This window comes from Lissotriton vulgaris, unplaced genomic scaffold (genome assembly GCF_964263255.1).
Source record: "Lissotriton vulgaris unplaced genomic scaffold, aLisVul1.2 SCAFFOLD_260, whole genome shotgun sequence".
Taxonomy (NCBI): domain Eukaryota; kingdom Metazoa; phylum Chordata; class Amphibia; order Caudata; family Salamandridae; genus Lissotriton; species Lissotriton vulgaris.
The window spans coordinates 1789929-1809451 of record NW_028246903.1 but is presented as its reverse complement, the minus strand read 5'-3'; the positions used below and the strand labels follow the sequence as shown (position 1 = coordinate 1809451).

The following is a 19523-nucleotide window of genomic DNA, read 5'->3' as shown; positions in this document are numbered from 1 at the left end:
CACACACACACACACACACACACACACACACACACACACACACACACACACACCTGCTATTACTTCCCTAGTGGTTTTATCATTACAAGCATGTTCAAAGGGAAAGGTACATGTCTAACATGTGGTATCAGTGCAAGTTTCCCACACAGGCACAGAGAAGTAACGCAATAGACAAGCATAATGCATGCATCCAAATACACAGAATGTGCACAACGCACTAGAAGCATTAAGATGCCGTTACATACCCAGGGTGGTGTATAGCACAAGCAGGCGAGGTTCATGGTTCCTCACATACATACACACCTGGGAGAAGTACATCACAGCGAGTATCATGGTAAACTTTACACTCACACATAAAGAAATACACACAAACAAATCAGGTACCACATGGCATCAGCAGTGGAAAATTGGTTTTGCATCAACATCGCACACTTGCAACTCAGTCAGGACCAGCACATCCTTCTCACAAATCCAAAATAGGTGCAGCCCAAGCAGCAACAGCAGAAGTGCCAAAGATATACATACCATAGAACAGGTACTACTTTGGCATGAACAGTGCACGCTTACCTCGCGCAACCTAGGCAGGTTCATCACAACCGGCAGTGCAACTGTTCCACACTAACAAAGGAAGCCTGTCTCGTAGGAAGCACCAATGCAAGCTTATCCTCCAGTCAGATGTAGAAAGGGTACCAGTGGTTGTAAAGGTGGGGTAACTGTGATTGCAAAGATAAGGGTTTTGGCCGAAGTATGAAGTCATGGCAGAGAAGGGAAGAGAGGAGTAACAGGAGGTGGTGGCACACTCATCAGTAAGGTACAGGTGGGTAGGTCCCAGTTGAAGATCACATCCTGTTAGCTGAAAGTCTGACGTCCGTGTCCATTCTGATGGTTCCTACATTGGTGGAAGGGTCTTCTCATCAACATAGACCCCATCCTCATGGTCACATGGGTGTTCTGGCTTCCTCAGGCCTGTGGACCACCTCACTAAGATGAATTTGCAGAGGCAGCCAGCCAGTAAAGATGTGGTGCTTCAGTTGTTGGGTCCAACTAACAATGAACAATGGAAACTGTACCTCACCACCCAGTGCCGTGGCTCAAAGCAAGCATATGCTAGAGGGCACAAAGAGCCCATTATGCACAAACAAAAGGCGAAGATGGAAGGATACAGCGCGTTAAGTCAATTCCTCAACAAGCGACGCTCTTCACCACCTAGAATAACTTCCCTAAACTTGTGTGACTGCACCACCAGGGCCAAAACAACATGCCAATTGGAAAGTTGTTTTCTAGGGACAGGACACAAGAAACCCAGATCTAACATCTCAAAGGAAAGATTTTACCACTTTTGACTATTCACCTCACTTGTTATCCAGCGTTTATTTAGCTCAGAGTTGGATACCCAACACCTCAAGCCTAATTTAGAGTTTGGCAGGAGGGTACTCCATCACAATGGTGACTGATATACCATCCACCTTACTATAAGTGCATTAATGCACTCGTAATATAGGGGGCTGATATATCAGTCTCATGAGTACCAGTCACCCAATGTCAGCTCCAAGGCCTCAAACGTAACACCAAACCAAGGATTTATAGGGAAGTGCCAAGGATGTATGGGGCAGTGGGTGTGCCATTCAGATATATAATTTTATGGGCTTAGTCTGTTTCCAGCTAGTCACTCTCTTCTCAATTAGGCAGTACCTTCCCTGAAGGTGCTTCATTCAGACTTACTTTCCTCCATCTTCAGGCAGCAGCTGTTGATGCTTGCTGATTCAAAAGAAGAGCAGCAGCAAACCATGGAAAGGCCTCTAATCTTTTTCGTTGTTCAGCAGCAACTACATCTGTAGTGAGTCTTGCCGCTGGCTGTGCTACCTGTGGTCTTTGCTGGGTGAGGTCTAGAGTGTCTAGTGGAATAGGCAGCTAGAGTGGATTGAAGGAATATGAGAGGTTTAGTAGCCTCACAACAAAGCCATATTGTAAAGTGTACTCAATCTGTGTCCCCCGTTTCCTCCTAAAATGCTGTCCATGGTTGAATGGGCTTTTGGTCGGAAGATGTTTAAAAATGTATCGATGGTTAATTCAAAATTTTGGGTCCCCAAACTGGGAAAATACTCTTCCCTTGGGCTCTTCTGCAAAAATTGCACTTTTTAATCCCACATCTCCAAACCTCCACCAGCTGCGACCTTAAAACTCACAAAAGTGTCCACTGAGATAAATGATGGTGATACTTTCTAATGGAAAATGTCAGATGTTGAGCACACCTCAGAGTGCTGTGACTCGCAACAGTACAATTGTTGGCTCTTTCTGGTAAGGAAAGTAGCAGCGGACCAGAAAGCATGGATTGTGTTGTTTAAGAGTAAAACATACTAATCTGGATTTTCTTTCTGCGAGTTGTACGCCTATTTACATCTCGATCCTTAGTTGTTGCCGCGTTCACTATGCAAATTGATAAAAGGAATTCAGAATTAGTGTAGGATGACCCGTTGCAGATCCATCAAACATTTCTAAACCGGTTTCCCACACTAATGTCTTCTTTTATAAGTGTTGCATGGTAACGTGCAAACCTTGAGTCCTGGACCTATTTAAACACAGCAGAACAGCTGCTTCTTCCACTAGATTTTTTCTCGTAAACGTTGCTCTTGTTCCTGGGCAGGTTCAGCTGACAGTTAAACGCTTTACAAGAGGATAAACTCTAAGAATATGTGTGATCTAGTTGAACGCTAGTGATATATCAAATCCATTAATAACAGCTGCTTAGGCCTCAGTTTAATGTGTGCGATAGAGCTGCATATCTGAAGTGTTTGTGGTACCAAGAATAAAATTATCTATCCTGTAATGCATCTTAATATATTCCAGTTTTTTTTAAAGCACTTGGCTACCCCAAGGCTTCTTGGCACTAGTTAAATGCTTTTAATTATTGTGACTGGGAACTGATCCATGCTCAGGTTTTGCAGACTAAGGGGCTCATTAGGATTGCGGATTTTCCGCATCCTCTGGGCCGGCGGAAGCCACCGCCGGCCCGGAGGATGCGGAAAATCCGCTGCGGACCCACCAAAGACCCACCTCCACATTAAAATGGCTAGTGGGTCCCGGTTTCAGTCCGCTACTTTTCCGCCGCGGTTGGCTTACAACAGCGGCGGGAAAGCTCTAATATGGTGACGGTGTCTCTCAGACACCGCCAGCCATATTAGGATGGGTTTTAAAAAATGCTTTTGCGTGGCGGGTTTTCCGCCGTGGAAAAGCATGTGGAACTTCACTGCAGGGGCCCGTTGCGGGCCCCCTGGGTGAAGGGGAGGTGGGGGGTGCACATGGGGGGTACCTATGGTACCCCCATGCATTTGTATGCAGAAATCGCCAGGCACCGCACAGTGAGTATATGCCGCTATGCTTTAACATGAATGAGTCATGTGCACTGCAAGGGTACTTTGCAACAAGATCTGTTATGATACATTTTGCATCAGACACCATTTGAATACAGAGTTAATGAGTGTTTTTCCTGTTTCTAAATATGTACTCATTGTAAGATGGAGGACATATGGGAACATGGGTTCCATCAATACATCCTATTACATGAGGAAATAGGGCAATGCGGTAAACGTTCAATTTGGCTAACTGCAATTCCTAAGCTGTGCGAGTTTTTTTGTTTCCATCACATCCAGGAAAGCCTTTAAAAACCTAGAAAGGGGATTCTGTGATATCCTACCTACAGCAGCAATGACACCTCGGTAACTCCCAGAGGCTAAAATATACTGTGAGTAGTGGCGTAACACAGTCCCCCACAGCCCCTGTGGTGCGAGGGGCCCCAAAGCTCCATGGGTCCCCCTCAGCACAGTACTCTGGATGGAGAGCTCCCGATTGAGTCTGAAGGGGGCCCCTCTACGTACCTTGCAGGGGGACACCATCAAGTTTCGTTACGCCAGTGGTTGTGAGCATAGTACTTGCACATGGGTGGTTATGGCATTGCTTCTGAGAGTGTTTCTCTCAAGGTGAGGCCTTATTTCTGCGATTAGATCTAAAATAACAACACTACTCAGCCTGTATTCTATCATATATTTCCTCCTCTGTTTGTTGGAAAAGTGTAACCCTCACTCTGAATATCCGCTCGTGTCTCCTCCTCCTTCTTTGAAGACCTTTGAGAATCCGCATCCTACTCGCAATTACGTACAGCACTGCTATTGTGGGACACGCTGATGCATTTTGGGCCTTTTTATATAGGTTGCACCTGGCTAACACCTGATTAGAGTTGATGTCAATTTGCATGTGCAAAATCCACATTTTGCAATTTGTCAGTCTTTGCGAAAGGTTGAAACATACAATTTATGTATCAGTATTAAGAAATTGGTAAAAGCGACTCACAAACTCTGGTCCCTAAAATTCCAATTCGGTAACTTGTAGCTTAGGTCCATTACCACCCCCTTTTGTACTGTTTAGGTAAAACAGCATAACAAATGCTTTTAGTATATTTGAAATGAAATTTTTGCTATCGGTAACCAGTTTGCGACTGGTTACCGGTTTGCTAATGCTTCATACATCTAGCCTTGAGTTTACTCCAAGTAGGGTCAACATCCAAGTGATGCACTATACACCCATCTCAATTTTTTTTATCTTATACAGCATCTATTTGCATTTCACAGAACCGTAAATTTAGTCACCAATGGAATCCTAAGTTAATCACCAATTTATTGACATTCCTTACATGACAGCATTAAGTCACCTTGTGGTAAAAAGATTTCTAGAGCACACGGCTGCCCTCAGAATGGATCTTCCCGGCACTAGTTGCAGGTAGGATGACAGCAGTAGCAGAAAATCAGGTTAGGCTTAGGAGAAGAACAACCATGTGTTTAGTTGTTTCTGAAAGCTTCATGGTGTTGAGTCTCTCTTAGCAAAGGCGGCATAAAGTTTCATAAAGCTGGGGCTAGGACTTGGAAGGAGTGTCCATCCATTCTGGCTCATCTGTGGTGGGATATAGAGGCAAGACCCAGGTCTGCTACACACAAGGCTCTTGTAGGGGCATAAAATTGCATCAAAGAAGCAAGACAGACTCCTTTTTATAGAGGAACTTACGGGAAATGCATAGTGTTTTAAACCTTGTGCGCTTCTCAACAGGAAGCCAGTGGAGCTTGGAAAACAGCAGAGAGGCCAAACAGAATTTGGGGAGGGAGAATAGAAGCCTAGCAGCACCATTCTGGATGGCCTGCAGTCTGTTCAAGACTGATCTTTTGGCGCCCAGGGTGAGGCTATTACAATAATCTAGGCGTGAGAAGACACAGATTGAACAATCAGTTGTCAAACTTGTAAAGTACAGAATCCTATGATGTATTTTAGGCTTCCGAAGATGCCAAAGTAGTGGCATGCTAGTGTTCTAACCTGGGTTTCAAAGGGTAGCGAGTCCTCCATCCATAAACAAAGGTTGTTAACCACTGTCTTAGATTTGAGAGGCACTTCTGGCCACCAATGGACTTCCCATAGGTGGGTGTGTCTGCCCAAAAGAAGGATCTCAGTCTGGCTGGCATTACGGTTTAAGCAATTTTCGTGTATCCAGTTAGCAACAGCTGTTAGACACTTTTTTAATTTTCACTGTCACCGGCTGACCCGAGAACAAAGAAATAATTAGCTGAGTATCAATGGCAGAGGACACTGCTGGCCTGGAAAAAAACTTTTATTTAAATCAGTTCAACCTGTGACTTACAAAGGTGGTCGCCAACTCCACGCCTTCTTTTCTTCAGGTCAACCACTGTAGAATGGAGCATGAGTCAACATCATCTCAATGAACACTACTTATTATGTCCAGTCTATAATGAACGTTTTAAATTAGTTCAAAAACTTTTATTTGTCAATAAGAGTTTAGTATTTTAGTATCTTTATTCAGATTAGCAATTATATAAATCAGTTTAAAGAAATATCAAGAGAGTGTTGGTTAGTGTCAATGAAGAAAATGACAGCATTTTCCATAAAGGATATGGTAAACAGTCAGAATATCGAGGTTTTATTGTCGACTTGCACTAATATTGAGTGCAAAATATCAAAGTACGAAAATATCCACTGTCAGAATATCGTGGTAAAAAATATCGAGTCTACGGTAAGTTATATCGTTATTAACAATATCGAAGTCATTATTATCATTAAAAAAATATCAAAGTAGTTAATGTCATATGCAAAAATATAGTTGTTAAAAATATCATTTTTTATTTAGTGTTATGTATTTGGTAAGTATTTTAAATGTATGTGTTCTATTTTTTTGTTTAAGTATTGCATTTGTTTTTTAATATATGAATTACAGTTTTTGGAGTTATTAATTGTAGTTCCGTAGTGGGTTGTGGGTTTATAGGGGAATAGGGTGGGAAGTAATTTAATTATAATTAATTAATGAATATTTTTTTAGTTAATTATTATTTATGCATATAATATTTATTATTGTGGTAATTAATGTATTATTAATTAATATTATTAATTGGTAATTATGTTAATTTTGCCATTTTTTTAGGAGCAGGTTGTGGGTTGATAAGGCAGTAGGGTGGGATTTAATTTAATTTTAGTACCTTTTTTAATATTTATAATATAATATTTATTTAATGTTATTTTATAGTGTTAATTGTGTAAATTAATGTATAATTAATTGTTTTTCTTTCGCTTGTTAATTGTTATAAATTAACTAATTAATTGTTAATTAATTACGTTAATCGTGTCATGTTTTACAACATTGGTGGTGTCATTTATAGGGGAATATGATGGGAGGTAAATTATTTATAATTAATTATTATTTGTTAATTAATGGTAATTGATTAATTAAATATTTAATATGCTAATTGTCAAATAATTTTAGATGTGAGATTTGTGGGGTTTATGGTTGTAAATATTGGGAAGAATTAAAAAAAATATTAATGATTTGTTGTTAGTTTTTATTAATTTTAATAATTAAAATAAGTTATGGAAATTGCGTAAATATTTTTAGGTGTGTGTTTTGGTGTTTGTTGGGGTGGACGGTGGAAAGTAATTTGAGGATTTAGGTTCAATAGCTGTAATCTTTGGTTTTATCCCCTCCACTATCCAACACTTCCACTACTGTTGCACTCTCTGGAGTGGGAATAGTAATTTCTATCCCTCCGCTATCCAACACTTTCCCTACTGTTGCACTTGCTGGAGTGGGAATAGTAAATTATTCCCCTTCGCTATCCAACACCTTCCCTACTGTTGCACTTGCTGGAGTGGGAATAGTCATTTCTACCCCTCCGCTATCCAGCATTTTCCCTACTGTTGCACTTGCTGTAGTGGAAATAGTAATTTTTACCCCTACACTATACAAAACACTTTCCATACTGTTGCACTAGCTGGAGTGGGGATAGTCATTTTTGCCCCTGCACCATCCAACACTTTACCTACTGTTGTACTCCCTGGATAGGAATAGTAATTTTTACCCCTAAACTATCCAACACTTTTCTTACTGTTGCACTCCCTTGAGTGGGAATAGTAATTATTACCCGCTCACTATCCAACACTTTTCCTACTGTTGCACTCATTGGAGTGGGAATAGTACATTATTCCCATCTGCTATCCAACACTTTCCCTACAGTTACACTCATTGGAGTGGGAATAGTAAATTATTCCCCTCTGCTATACAACACTTTCCCTACTGTTGCACTCGCTGGAGTGGGAATAGTAAATTATTCCCCTCACCTATCCAACACTTTCCCTACTGTTGCACTCGGTTGCGTGGGAATAGTAATTTATTCACCTCCGCTATCTAACACTACTTTCCCTACTGTTGCACTTAATGTAGTGTAAAATGTAGTTTTATTATTATATATATATATATATATATATATATATATATATATATATATATATATATATATATATATATATATATATATATATATATATATATATATATATATTATGTTACAAGTGCATGTATATATATGTATTTATAATTTCTTTATATATTTCTAACATTTTATAATATATTAAAATAATTCTTTATTAATTATATTACATTTAATATATGTATGTTTAATTTATTTATTTTTACATTACATTTATTACTTATAATTGTTAACATTTTATAATAATTCTAAAAAAAATAAGTTATATATATATTATTTAATTTATTTTACAAAATTTTTGTATACATTTAAAAAAAACAATATTTTTGGCTTTAATATTTTTAACAACTATTTTTTTTTCTCAATAATTTAGTACTTACTAGTATGAAGATAGGGGGCTCAATTCCGATCCGGTAAAAAAATCCACTGTACGCTTCGTATTCGTAGCCCTTTCCGTACGAATCGTACCCGCCCGTCCGAGTCGCGTAGTACGATCCGCATTCCGTGAATCCGTCCGAATCGTCGCGATCCGTACGTATTGCAAGGCTGAGACTGTGAACCGTACGACTCGTACACACGCCGTACGACCCGACGAGTACGATCCGGACCGGGGAATCAGGACGCGATTCGTACGGTCCACGTCAGATAAGGGTGATTCGTACGGAAAAGCGCACGATTACATACACCGCGTACAGCTCGTACCACCCCATGATTGCAGGGGTACGGCACGTACCCCTGCGATCATGGGGTGTACGAGCCGTACCCCCATTGTACGATCAGTGTACGATCGGTGTACGAGCCGTACCCCATGTACGATCGGTGTACGAGCCGTACCCCCATTGTACGATCGGTTTACGAGCCGTACCCCATGTACGATTGGTGTACGAGCCGTACCCCATGTACGATCGGTGTACGAGCCGTACCCCATGTACAATCGGTGTACGCACATGGGGTACGGCTCGTACACCAATCGTACAATGGGGGTATGGCTCGTACACCGATCGTACATGGGGTACAGCTCGTACACCGATCGTACATGGGGTACGGCTCGTACACCGATCGTACAATGGGGGTACGGCTCGTACACCGATCGTACATGGGGTACGGCTCATACACCAATCGTACAATGGGGGTACGGCTCGTACACCCCATGATCGCAGGGGTACGGTGCGTACCACTGTGAACATTGGGGGTACGCACCGTACCCGGGGGGGCCGTTCCGTACCTGTTTCGGCACGAACTCTGCTTTTACGGCTGTTTTCAGCTCCCGTAGAAAAAGGGTCGTACGGTGCGTACCCGACATGTATCGTACTTGCTGGGTCGTAAAAACCAGCCGGGAACCGTACAGATATCGCGTACAGCATGTTCCGAGGGAGAATCGTACGGAGATTAGAGTCGTACGGTGTCTTGTACGACTCGTACGGAGTACGGCTCCTGGTACGAATCGTACTTCGTCGTACGTACGGGGGACGTTGCAGGGTACGATTCGTACGGGAAAAACGCTCCGAACGGCTATTCGGAGCGGTTTTTCCCGAATCGGAATCGACCCCAGGATGTCGATATTTTTTACATCAATATTTATGTCCCGATATTTTGCGAACATTATATTTTGTCACTCGATATTTTGTCACTGATTCAAAGGAAATATTTGCTATCCTTACTCTACTCTAGCAGATCCTCGCCTACAAGAACTCCTGAAGAGTCCTTGCAGAAAAGAGCAAGATTTGAAGTAGCATTGAAATAGAATCAGCTTGTATTTGAACTTCTCTTGAAGAATAGTTCTAGAAACTTGTCCGAGTCTCCGCTTCTAAATAGTATCAGCAAACAGTCTTAGTAACAACTGTTCAGAGTTAATCTAGTAAAACAATCAATCACTGTCAGCAGTAGCTCCCAGTAAATAGGGCCAAAGGCTAAAGGAAAGGATGGTCATGGAGCAAATACCCCGGACCAATCTGGGCAGCATAAAGCTCTCAGAGCGTGCTCACAGGAAGAAGTGTTGGGAGTGCGTACAAGTCTAACTTGCAACACGTATATTAAACACAAAAACGCATGTATCGGTCTACACCGGTGTTAGGTTATCTCGAACCAATGGAAGAGGATTGTTCAATTGTCCATTGCTAATTTCATCATTCCGATGATAAATTTATGAAGTCTGCAAGGTATAATCTATTAAATGTCTACTTAGTTACTGACATTCATGTGTGTTAGAGTCACTCCGAGTCATAACAAAACCCTACAGTCTAAACTATTAGCTATTCAGAACTCCACTGTTTGACATTGAAATATTCTAAAGCAGAAACATTCTAGTTACAACTTCACTTAATTGGATCCGTATTCGTTATTGTTGACATGAAGCAGCTAAATTCTAGCCAAATACAATGAGAACATGTAGCTTAGGAAGGAAAGAAATACATTTTTAAAGTCAGCACATTTTACTAAGATAACATGTTTAATGAAGTCTAACATGAATTATTTATTTAATACAGCACAGTTCAGCATTTACTAAAAGCATTTATTTATTTAAGAAGAAAGTTATAGAAAAGAAAGATAGGGTATGGCAAAAATAAAGGACAATGTAATTACGATAGAAATTAGTGTTTACGACAAAAAAGGTCATTCTACACGTTAATGTGTACGTTTAAAGAAAGGCAGATTTTCTTTTATTTCAATCTTTAAGTATTTTCATGTTAATAGATTGCACAATTTAAGACACTTATTTTAAGCTAAATTTTCCTGCTCTATCAACACCAATGAAATTTTAAAGGATTTTTTCAGCCAAAGTACTGATGCATATTTTGAAAAGAGCGGAGCTGAGCGCAGAGCCCTCAGAGAAAACCATGAGCTAGCGGGAGGATGCGAAAGGAGGGGAAATTACTAAGAAAGACCGGTCCTTTAGAAAGGAGGTGAGCCAGCTTTGCCCCGCACCCCTAATTCACTGAGGCGGCGTAACAAACTGCATTGGAGACAGAATGAAAGGCAGCACTTAGGTCCAGGGTGATCAGTGACTGGGAATTGCACATGTCCGCAGTGTTGTGCAAGGACACTGTTACTGTCAGGAAAGCAGTTTTTGTGCAGCGTGCTGGTCAAAACTCATTCTGTGAATGATTTAATTTGGGTTTGCTCTAAAAAGTTTGTCAGGAGATTGTTCATGTGCTTTTCCACAAACTTCAATAGGAAAGGTAAAAGGGAGATGGGGCAGTATGTAGCAAGGGTGTTTTTTAGGAGAGGAATAACTTTAGCATGTTTCCATTCAGTTGGCACCACTACAGTACTTAGAGAAAGATTTGCAGTTCCAGGAAAACCGGTGGAATACTCTTCTGACATTGTAAAATGGATTCTGGCTTCAGTGGGTCTTCTGGGGATCCTGATTTAACCTTGTGCATTATGGCAGAGATAAGATCATTCTCTACTAGTGCTAGTTGGTCCAGGGTCTTCCCTTGTGCCAAATCAGTCATCCTCATTGGAGAGTCTGGCACCTCAGTAACTTCCTTTATTTTCCAATGGGAGTAGATTTCATTAACCTTATTAAGAAAATGATCTGTATGTTTATTGCAGGGGCTGTGGGAAGCTTCAGACAGCCCAGAAGTCACCTCTGGCTTGATTAATTTCTTGGAGATAGAAGACAACATTTCCTTAGCTGGATTGCAACTAATTTAGATTTTTTTTAGCAAAGAAGTTGGCACGTGCCTTCTTAGCCATTTTGTGTTAACCTTTGATCACATCCATCAATATTCATTTTGCTGTGGCATCATAGGTTTTCCTCCAAGTGCGCTCAAGTTTGTAGCAGAGCTCTTTTCCTGTGATTAATGGTTCATTGAACCAAGCACCTGAAGTCTGTTTCCTAGCTCTGGATGGCCTAATGGGGATAAAATGATCCAGAGCTGAGTTAAGCCATGTTTTAATGATACTATGCACGATCAATGTTAGAGTCTAATTTGGAAGCGCTTTCCTCGAAAAACAAGAAAAAGTCGAGGTCAAAGTGTACAATATTTTTCTACTCATTTTGTTACTCATCCCATGGGTCTCTTCAAAGGCCCATCCTAATCAGAGATGTATGTGCAGAAGGACACCCATCTAGTACAAGGGTCTGAATTACAGAGGGGAAAGAAAATAAGGCCAATGTTTGCCATTTGTGCTTACTTTGCACAAGGCTGGCAGACTGAGGGCAGGATTGGCACTGCATTGTACCATCAGAGAACAAGTTCACTTCAGGACAGGCTTCACAGAAGGCTGGAGGAGATAAAGAATGCAGTTAGGCTGGCAGCCAGCAGCCATTTCAGACATTGTGCGACGTTCGGAGTGTGCAGTACAAACATAATTTAAGGTTTTCTTCAAGGCTGCCAGTACATATGGCTGGGCAAAAGCGTGCATTGATGGTAATTCACCGGAAAGGAAAAGCGCAAGGTTGCCCCCTGTGCTGGCAGTGCAGAGGGTGATAGAGACAGGCATGGCAGTGTGCAAGCCTGTCTTCAGCTAATACACTTTTAAAATGCAAAGCCACCTTTAAGATTGGCATTGAGAAGAGATTACAAGCAATGTGCAAGCCTGGCAAACGGTGTGGAAATGTCTTCAGAACTGACAAGTTGAAAGGCTGGCATAGCACACTCATGCAGAGTGAAGGGCTGGCAGAGTTCACAGGTGTGGTGGCTGATGACATTTGAAAGTTGGGCGGTGTAAATGTTTGGGATTAGTAACTTGTGGCGAGCGAGCGTAGCTGAGCGTCATCAGGAGGGTTTGGGAGGGTTCTCCCCTGAGAAAAGTTTTAAAAAAGAGTGGTCAAAAGGTGCATTTTAAAGTAAATTTCATAAAACTAGAAGAATAATAAGGCAATTGTGAAAGTGTAGGTATGACATCAATAAAGAGATTTCATATGATAATGATGTAGGTAGCTGCTTATTCAGTATAACCACAGAACTACGTAACAGACTTTGAGATAACAATGCTGAGTACCGCGACACATGCAAATAGAACAATTGATGGACGGAATGCTGAACAAAGTCAAACATTCACCCCAGTAAAGAGATCCAGGCATAAATCCATTGTTTTCTTGCTCAAAATGCCATTCCAGTTTGAACCCAGCCATATGCAAAACAGTCATGACCCTGCTCCCAAGGCATACAGTCCAGGCCAGGGCCTCCCTGGACCAGAAACAAACATCCTGGGACTGGTTTCAGGGTATCACCCCTCATCAGACTGGCTAGGTTAACTCCAGTGTTACGGAGAGCACAAGACACACGTCTGGGCAAATCCATTCCACTTAGGGCGACAAGTACAAAAAGAGCAACTGATAGACGGAATGCTGAGCAATGTCAAACATTCACCCCACTACAAAGATCTGGGCCTAAATCCATGTGTTTTTTTCCTCACCATGCCATTCCAGTTTGGACACGGCCATATACCAATCAGTACATCACAAGGGTACATCATTACTCACAAAGTGTACTTAGTCAATGTTGCTATAAAACATTGCACACTGATCATAGCTATATTATTGCATTTTATTTATTTGAGGTTTACTACAGTGCAAGGAACACTCCGTAAATTAACAAAGTGCTTTACGTGGTGGTTGGGATCAGAAAAGGTATAAAAGCATGTAAAAGGTATAAGTAAAGGTATTAAGCTGGTATAAACTAGAAATAATGAGTGGATAGCGTGCATAATCATAGTTATCAATTGGTGTGAGTCGACAGTGTTCAAGTATAGTTCTGACTGAGTAACAAGAGACTCGAGGAATAGAATTTCGGGTGGGAAACATGGATTTTACGGTTCTTCATATATTTAATGTTCCTTGAAAGTGAAGCTAAAAGAGTTAGATTTTGAGTTATCTCTAAAAAGAGCTGCAAGGAGATTGGAGCAGCTTTGGCATGACCAAGATAACCAGTTTCTGTCTGAGCTCTGTGACCCTCCGATGAAGGCCTGAGGATGGGCACAGTTGGAAGGAGGACAAGATACCTCAACTGGGCACCGGCGCTGGATGGCTTGATGGGTTTCTCGGCCCGCCGGGAGAGCAGCGTAAGGGGCATCCAGGACGCATTAAGTGGCACCAATAACACCTCGGGCCTCAGGCTTGAAGCAGTTAAGCAGAGATGGCAAGATCACAGACACTTATTCTTCCAGGTCCGGGGTGAGTGAGAGGCCTTTTGGAGTTATGGGGCCCGGGGGGGGGGGTGCAGGCAGGATACCTGCTGCCCTATCAGACTCGGCACTAAAGAGACTCAGTGTGAAGCAGGCCCTTGTGAAGGTCGAGAAAAGGGCTGTTTTAGGACCGGCATGCCATGGCAGTGGGGGTGATCCACGGGCTGGCTGCACCACTGATGGGTGCAATGAGGAAGCCATGCCCATTTATTGTTCGCATGTGCTCAAGAGCCACCATGAAACCGCTACAAATCCTCCTACTCCTCCATTATGAATTGTACTTAATCCCATTTGTAAGCACCAGGATTTCATACAGGAGGCAGACTGACCCATAAGTAAATCATGAGAATTCAGGAAAGCATCTGCCTGACATGTGCCTCTATTTGAAATCTGGATGACTATAGGTGGCAAGTGACTGACTCTACCCAGGGCCGGACTGGCCATAGGGGGCACCGGGCGTTACCCCGGTAGGCTGCTAGGGTGGGGCCAGTTTTGGGCCCCTGGGGGGCCGTTTTTGTTACCGGGGTCGGCAATGTCGGCCCGGTAACAAAATCGGCCAAAACCGGCCGTCGCAAACTGCTCACCTGCACTCCCCCTGACCCCAAGGGGGGCAGCTGAGCAGTGTGCCAGGGCCGGTTTCTGTTCTCAGTCCGGCCCTGACTCTACCATTAGCTCTGCTTCAGAAGCACCAATCCATTCTCAATAACCAATTGCACATACATGTTCGTTTAGGGCAGTTCATGCTTGGCAGCGTGGAAAAGGAATCTGACCTATAGAGCCGCTTGACCAGCTTCTCTAATCAATGTCGTACCCCCAGGCATGGCGTGCATCAAACTTGTGAGTGATCTGACCGCCAGCTAAGCCCTCAGCCCCACCCCCAACTACTGAGCAAATCTAGATGCTGCTCCGTTGCTGATTATGTTAGGAACCATCATGAGAGCAGCACCGGAATTGGCTTGGCCAGCCTCTGCCAACGCTCCAAATAAGACTTGGGGGCTGTGGCAGCAATCCCCTGGGATCCCTACATTGTCCATATCGGTGAGGGTACAAGTGCGCATGTTGGGCTGGGCAGTACACACACCCATCCAATCCAACAAGCGCACTTCACCCCAGGGAGGCCCTGCAGCTGACCTGTCACTCAAGCTCCCAGTCCTTCCCCCACACGTCTGCCCATCTCACTCTCCTGTTTGAGGAAAACTTTACCCGAGTCATGCTGTGGCACTACAGCTACAAACATTTTAACAGAGTCAGCAAACATCATTCAATATGGGGCAAACAGACAGTGGTGCGACGCCCCCACACCCAAATAAAGAAAACACCACTCGTACATTGTTCCCTTTAAAGCCAGCATTTGATTAGGGTTGTCAGCCAATGGCTGGCATACACCACAAAGCTGTCTTTAAAGCTTACAGTAAGAATACTTGGCAAACAGTTTGCAAGGTAGCTAACAGTATGAACGTATGGCACGGTTCAAGTTTTCGTGAGGAGAGGTCCAGAAATTCTTATTTTGGGCAGACAGGAGCGAATGACTGTATAAAACATGTCAGACAAGGCAGACGTCTGCATTCAGGCTTGGCACACTATTTAGGCAAGTGATGTGCAATGCTGGCAGGCACAGCACTGCTAGACACCCTGCACGATATAGGCAGTGAATGCAGATCTGGTCTCTGCCCAGAACATGCCCACGTATCCAATCTTTCACCCACATCAATATGATAATCTATCTATCCAACATATTCATACATTCATCTAGCCACCCAAACCCATGCATTCATCCATCCAGTTACACACATACATCCAGGCTTACATACATCCATGCTTTTATACATCTATACACCCATCATAGTCACTGCATACTGGCCACAGGGTGGCTGGACAGTTACTGGTATCCCCTGAAGAGAATTGCCACCTGCCACTCATCATTCTGACTGTATTTTCTCCCCATAACTGTGCTCTCCAGTTGATTTGATTAAACTTCACTCCTCTCACCTCTTCCCTTTATTCTCAACTCTGCCTTCTCTTCAGTCATACTCTCCTTTGTTTTGCCCCAGTTTCCCGGTATAAACTTCCCTCCTGTACATCACCTTTTGCTTTTTAGATAGATTTGAGCTATGAAATTCACATAGGTACAAGCAAGTCCATATATATTTATCTGCTTATCTATATGTCCTTCCAATTCATGCATATATGTATCCATCAACCCATGTAACCATGTATCCGTTGTCCACTGTGTGCACGTGTGTCTATTTGTATGTGTTGTATGCCAGTAATCATGAACTTGTATCTATGTTTGTTTAAATGGGTGAGATAATAGGTGTGTTCCACGTGTGGCTATTGGTGCCTGCCATGTGTAGGCTATGGGGCCGATTCACAGAACTAACAAGACAAAATCCTAAACTTACTACAATTGGTATTCACAGAAGTTAGGATGTTGTCTTAAGACAGACTTAAGACGGACTTAAGACAAAATCCTAACTTAAGTCTGTCTTAAGTCTGTCTTAAGACAATCTTAAAACAAAATCCTAACTTCTGTGAATACCAAAAGTAGTAAGTTTAGGATTTTGTCTTAAGTTAGGGCTGTGAATCAGGCCCTACGTGTTTATGCCATGTGCGCATGTGTGTCTGTGTGCATGTGTACCTGTATACCTGCTGTTCTGTGTGCATGAAGGCCTGTATGCATGTTGATCTTTCTGAATATGTGCATACATTTGCGTTAGTGTGTGTATGTGTGCATGTGTACCTGCAGGTACACTGTTCTGTGTTTTTATGTGTTGTGTGCGAGAAAGAGAGAGAGAGATGTTTGTGGGTGGATGTTAATCTGGGCCTATATGTCTGCTGGTCTATACACACGAATGTATGTATTTTGGTCTATGTAAATGAGTGCAGAGGTCTGTGTTGGCATGTGATATCCGTAGGCACATCAGTCCATGTCTGTGTGTGGGTTTCTTTCGAATATCTATCACTGAATATGTATTGCTTTAATGTGTCTGTTATCTTTTTCCGTTTAGATGTGGGATGAACGACTTGCAAGGTCTGCTGAATCCTGGGCATCAAAGTGTATATGGGACCACGGTCCTGCCCATGTTATGAGGTTCTTTGGCCAGAATCTGTCCGTCCAATCTGGAAGGTAAGAGCAGCATTTTCTTAGAGATCACATTTAAGAATGTCTCTGATTTGTCTAAAACAGGACACAACAAAGATTGCTAAGGAGCTCTTAACCAGATCAGCGTGATGTCGAGGATGTAATGCAAAGTTCAGTATAACATCTAAACAGGGCCAATGGAATTATTCAGCAGGATAGGACCAAATTATGCGACAGAGCTGACTAAATTATGTGGCAATAAAAGGCAAATTTCGCAGCATAATGCGGCACACGTTATGTTAAAATGTCCTTATTTTGGAATTGAATTCTTACACACGTTAACGCTATATGGACAAAGGTTTCACTTGATTAGTACCACATTGACGTCCAAATGCAGAAATAAGCTACAGCAAGGTGACCAGTAAATCTTTGCGAAGGGCCTTCCACTGCGCAGCAACACCTGTTGCAGTCCTTTTAGCAACTTTTGATCTTTGATTTTTTTTTGTGTTAAAACGGGATTTTTTCACTCTTAACTCAAAAGAATATTTTTTTTGACACAGCTTCAGGTGGCAGATCTTGTAATAGGCCTAGAGGCACAGTAGTGTGAATAACACTGACAAAACCAAAACATGCCTACAACTAGGGCCACTGTATCATGCAATTTGTGATTTCTGCATTTTCTGAATAATTATTGATTTTCCGAATTTGCCACATAATCCATCATATGCTGCATTGTCTGTGTATTATGAAATATACATGTTAGCCTCTACATTTATCTAGCAGCAGAACATAAAGGTGATCACATTTATATAAATGGATACATTTTGGGTGAATAGTATCAACAAGTCAAAAATTAATTCCACTAATGATGCAATATATTTGAGCATGATGAACATTTTACACAGATTTTAACATAACCAGAATAAAAAGATGTAGTGACAACAAATGATCTTCCCACTTAAAGACTTTCGCTTAGTAAAATTCTATCATGTCAGCATGGGGCAAACAGTGAGGGTCTGATTTAGGGCTCTGCGGACGGGTTACTCCATCACAATGGTGAAGGGTATACTGTCCGCCGAACTATAAATCCCATTATATCCTATGGGATTTATATTTCAGCGGACGTGGTAGCCGTCACTGTTGTGATAGAGTAACCCGTCCACCTAGGTCTAAATCGGGCCCTAAGTTTGGGAAAAAGCAAAGACCTTGGATTGATATGGAAAGTGCTCCGAATTTGGAGGCTTGAGTGTTTCGAAAAGTTTGGACCAAGAGCTGTTGCAGGCAATGTCCAGAGATGTATTTCACGGCCTAGTATCGGATCAGCCGCCACTCTCAGTTCATTTAGGAGCACAAGTCCTCTGAATGGCATGTGTATTGAGTTTCCCTCCATTTAAGTTTTGCCCAGGTTGGGCCTAAAGGTGCTCAATAAACACATTCTTGTTAAAACGGTTTTTCATAAAGATTTATTCCAAATTTCTTCTAAATACTATGGTTTTGTATTACACAGTTGGCACTTAGTTTTTCTCTCAAAATCAATTGAAGTTTTCACAAGATACTGTGATAATCTCACTTCCTTTACCCAACTCAGCAGTCACAAATCTCATGTAGCTATAATTTTTGCTTCAAGAGATGTCTTTCACTTATTTCACATAGACCACACCCCCATACAAATTAAGGGTACACAGATTCTACATGGTACAGTAGCAAGAGTTGCCCTGCCATAATGTTTATTATAGAAGGGGCTAGACAAGTGCCTAAGGACCATATTTAAGGGCAGATTAGGATTGCGGTTTTTCCGCATCCTCCGGGCCCGGAGAATGCGGAAAAACCGCAGCGGACCCACCAAAGACTCACCGCCACATTAGGATGGCTGGTGGGTCCTGGTTTCTGTCCGCAGCTTTTCCGCCGCGATTGGCTTACAACCGCGGTGGAAAAGCCCTAATATGGTGGCGGTGTCTCTCAGACACCGCCAGCCATATTAGGATGCCCAAAAAGAAATGCTTTTCCACTGCGGGTTTTCCGCCGTGGAAAAGCATACGGAGCTTCACTGCGGGGGCCCAAGGCGGGCCTCCTGGGTGAAGGGGGTGTGGGGGGTGCACATGGGGGGTACCTATGGTACCCCCCTGCATTTGTATGCAGTAATCGGCAGGCACCGCGTGGTGCCTGCCACTTACTGCATACAAATGCAATGCATGCATTTTTAACATTGCGGCGGGTGCAGCTTGAAGCCGCACCCGCCGCAATGTTAAAAATAGAGGATGTGACCGTCAGGGTGGCGGTCACATCCTAATTGGACAGGAGGGAACTCCGCAGGCCATGCGGAGGTTCCCTCCTCCTCGATGGTCGCGGACGGACTCAAGGACGTCCGCGATCATAATGAGCCCCTTAGTGTTCAGTGAGAAGGTTACTCAGTCCGCCGAACTCTAAACCAGGCCCAAGGATCACTTCCAGAGTATTCAGTAATGTGACTCCAAGAGCCCGCTAACTACCGT

At 42.6% G+C, this 19523-nt stretch overlaps 1 protein-coding gene across 1 annotated transcript in view; it reads left to right on the top strand.

The window, feature by feature from the left end:
* Nucleotides 1-19523, top strand: part of LOC147665700 (peptidase inhibitor R3HDML-like) — a 78104-nt gene that overhangs the window by 14367 nt on the left and 44214 nt on the right. Inside the window, exon 3 of the mRNA XM_086949590.1 lies at nucleotides 16958-17076. Within this exon, the coding sequence (XP_086805716.1) occupies nucleotides 16958-17076 (119 nt within the window). The remainder of the gene's footprint in view (nucleotides 1-16957; nucleotides 17077-19523) is intronic.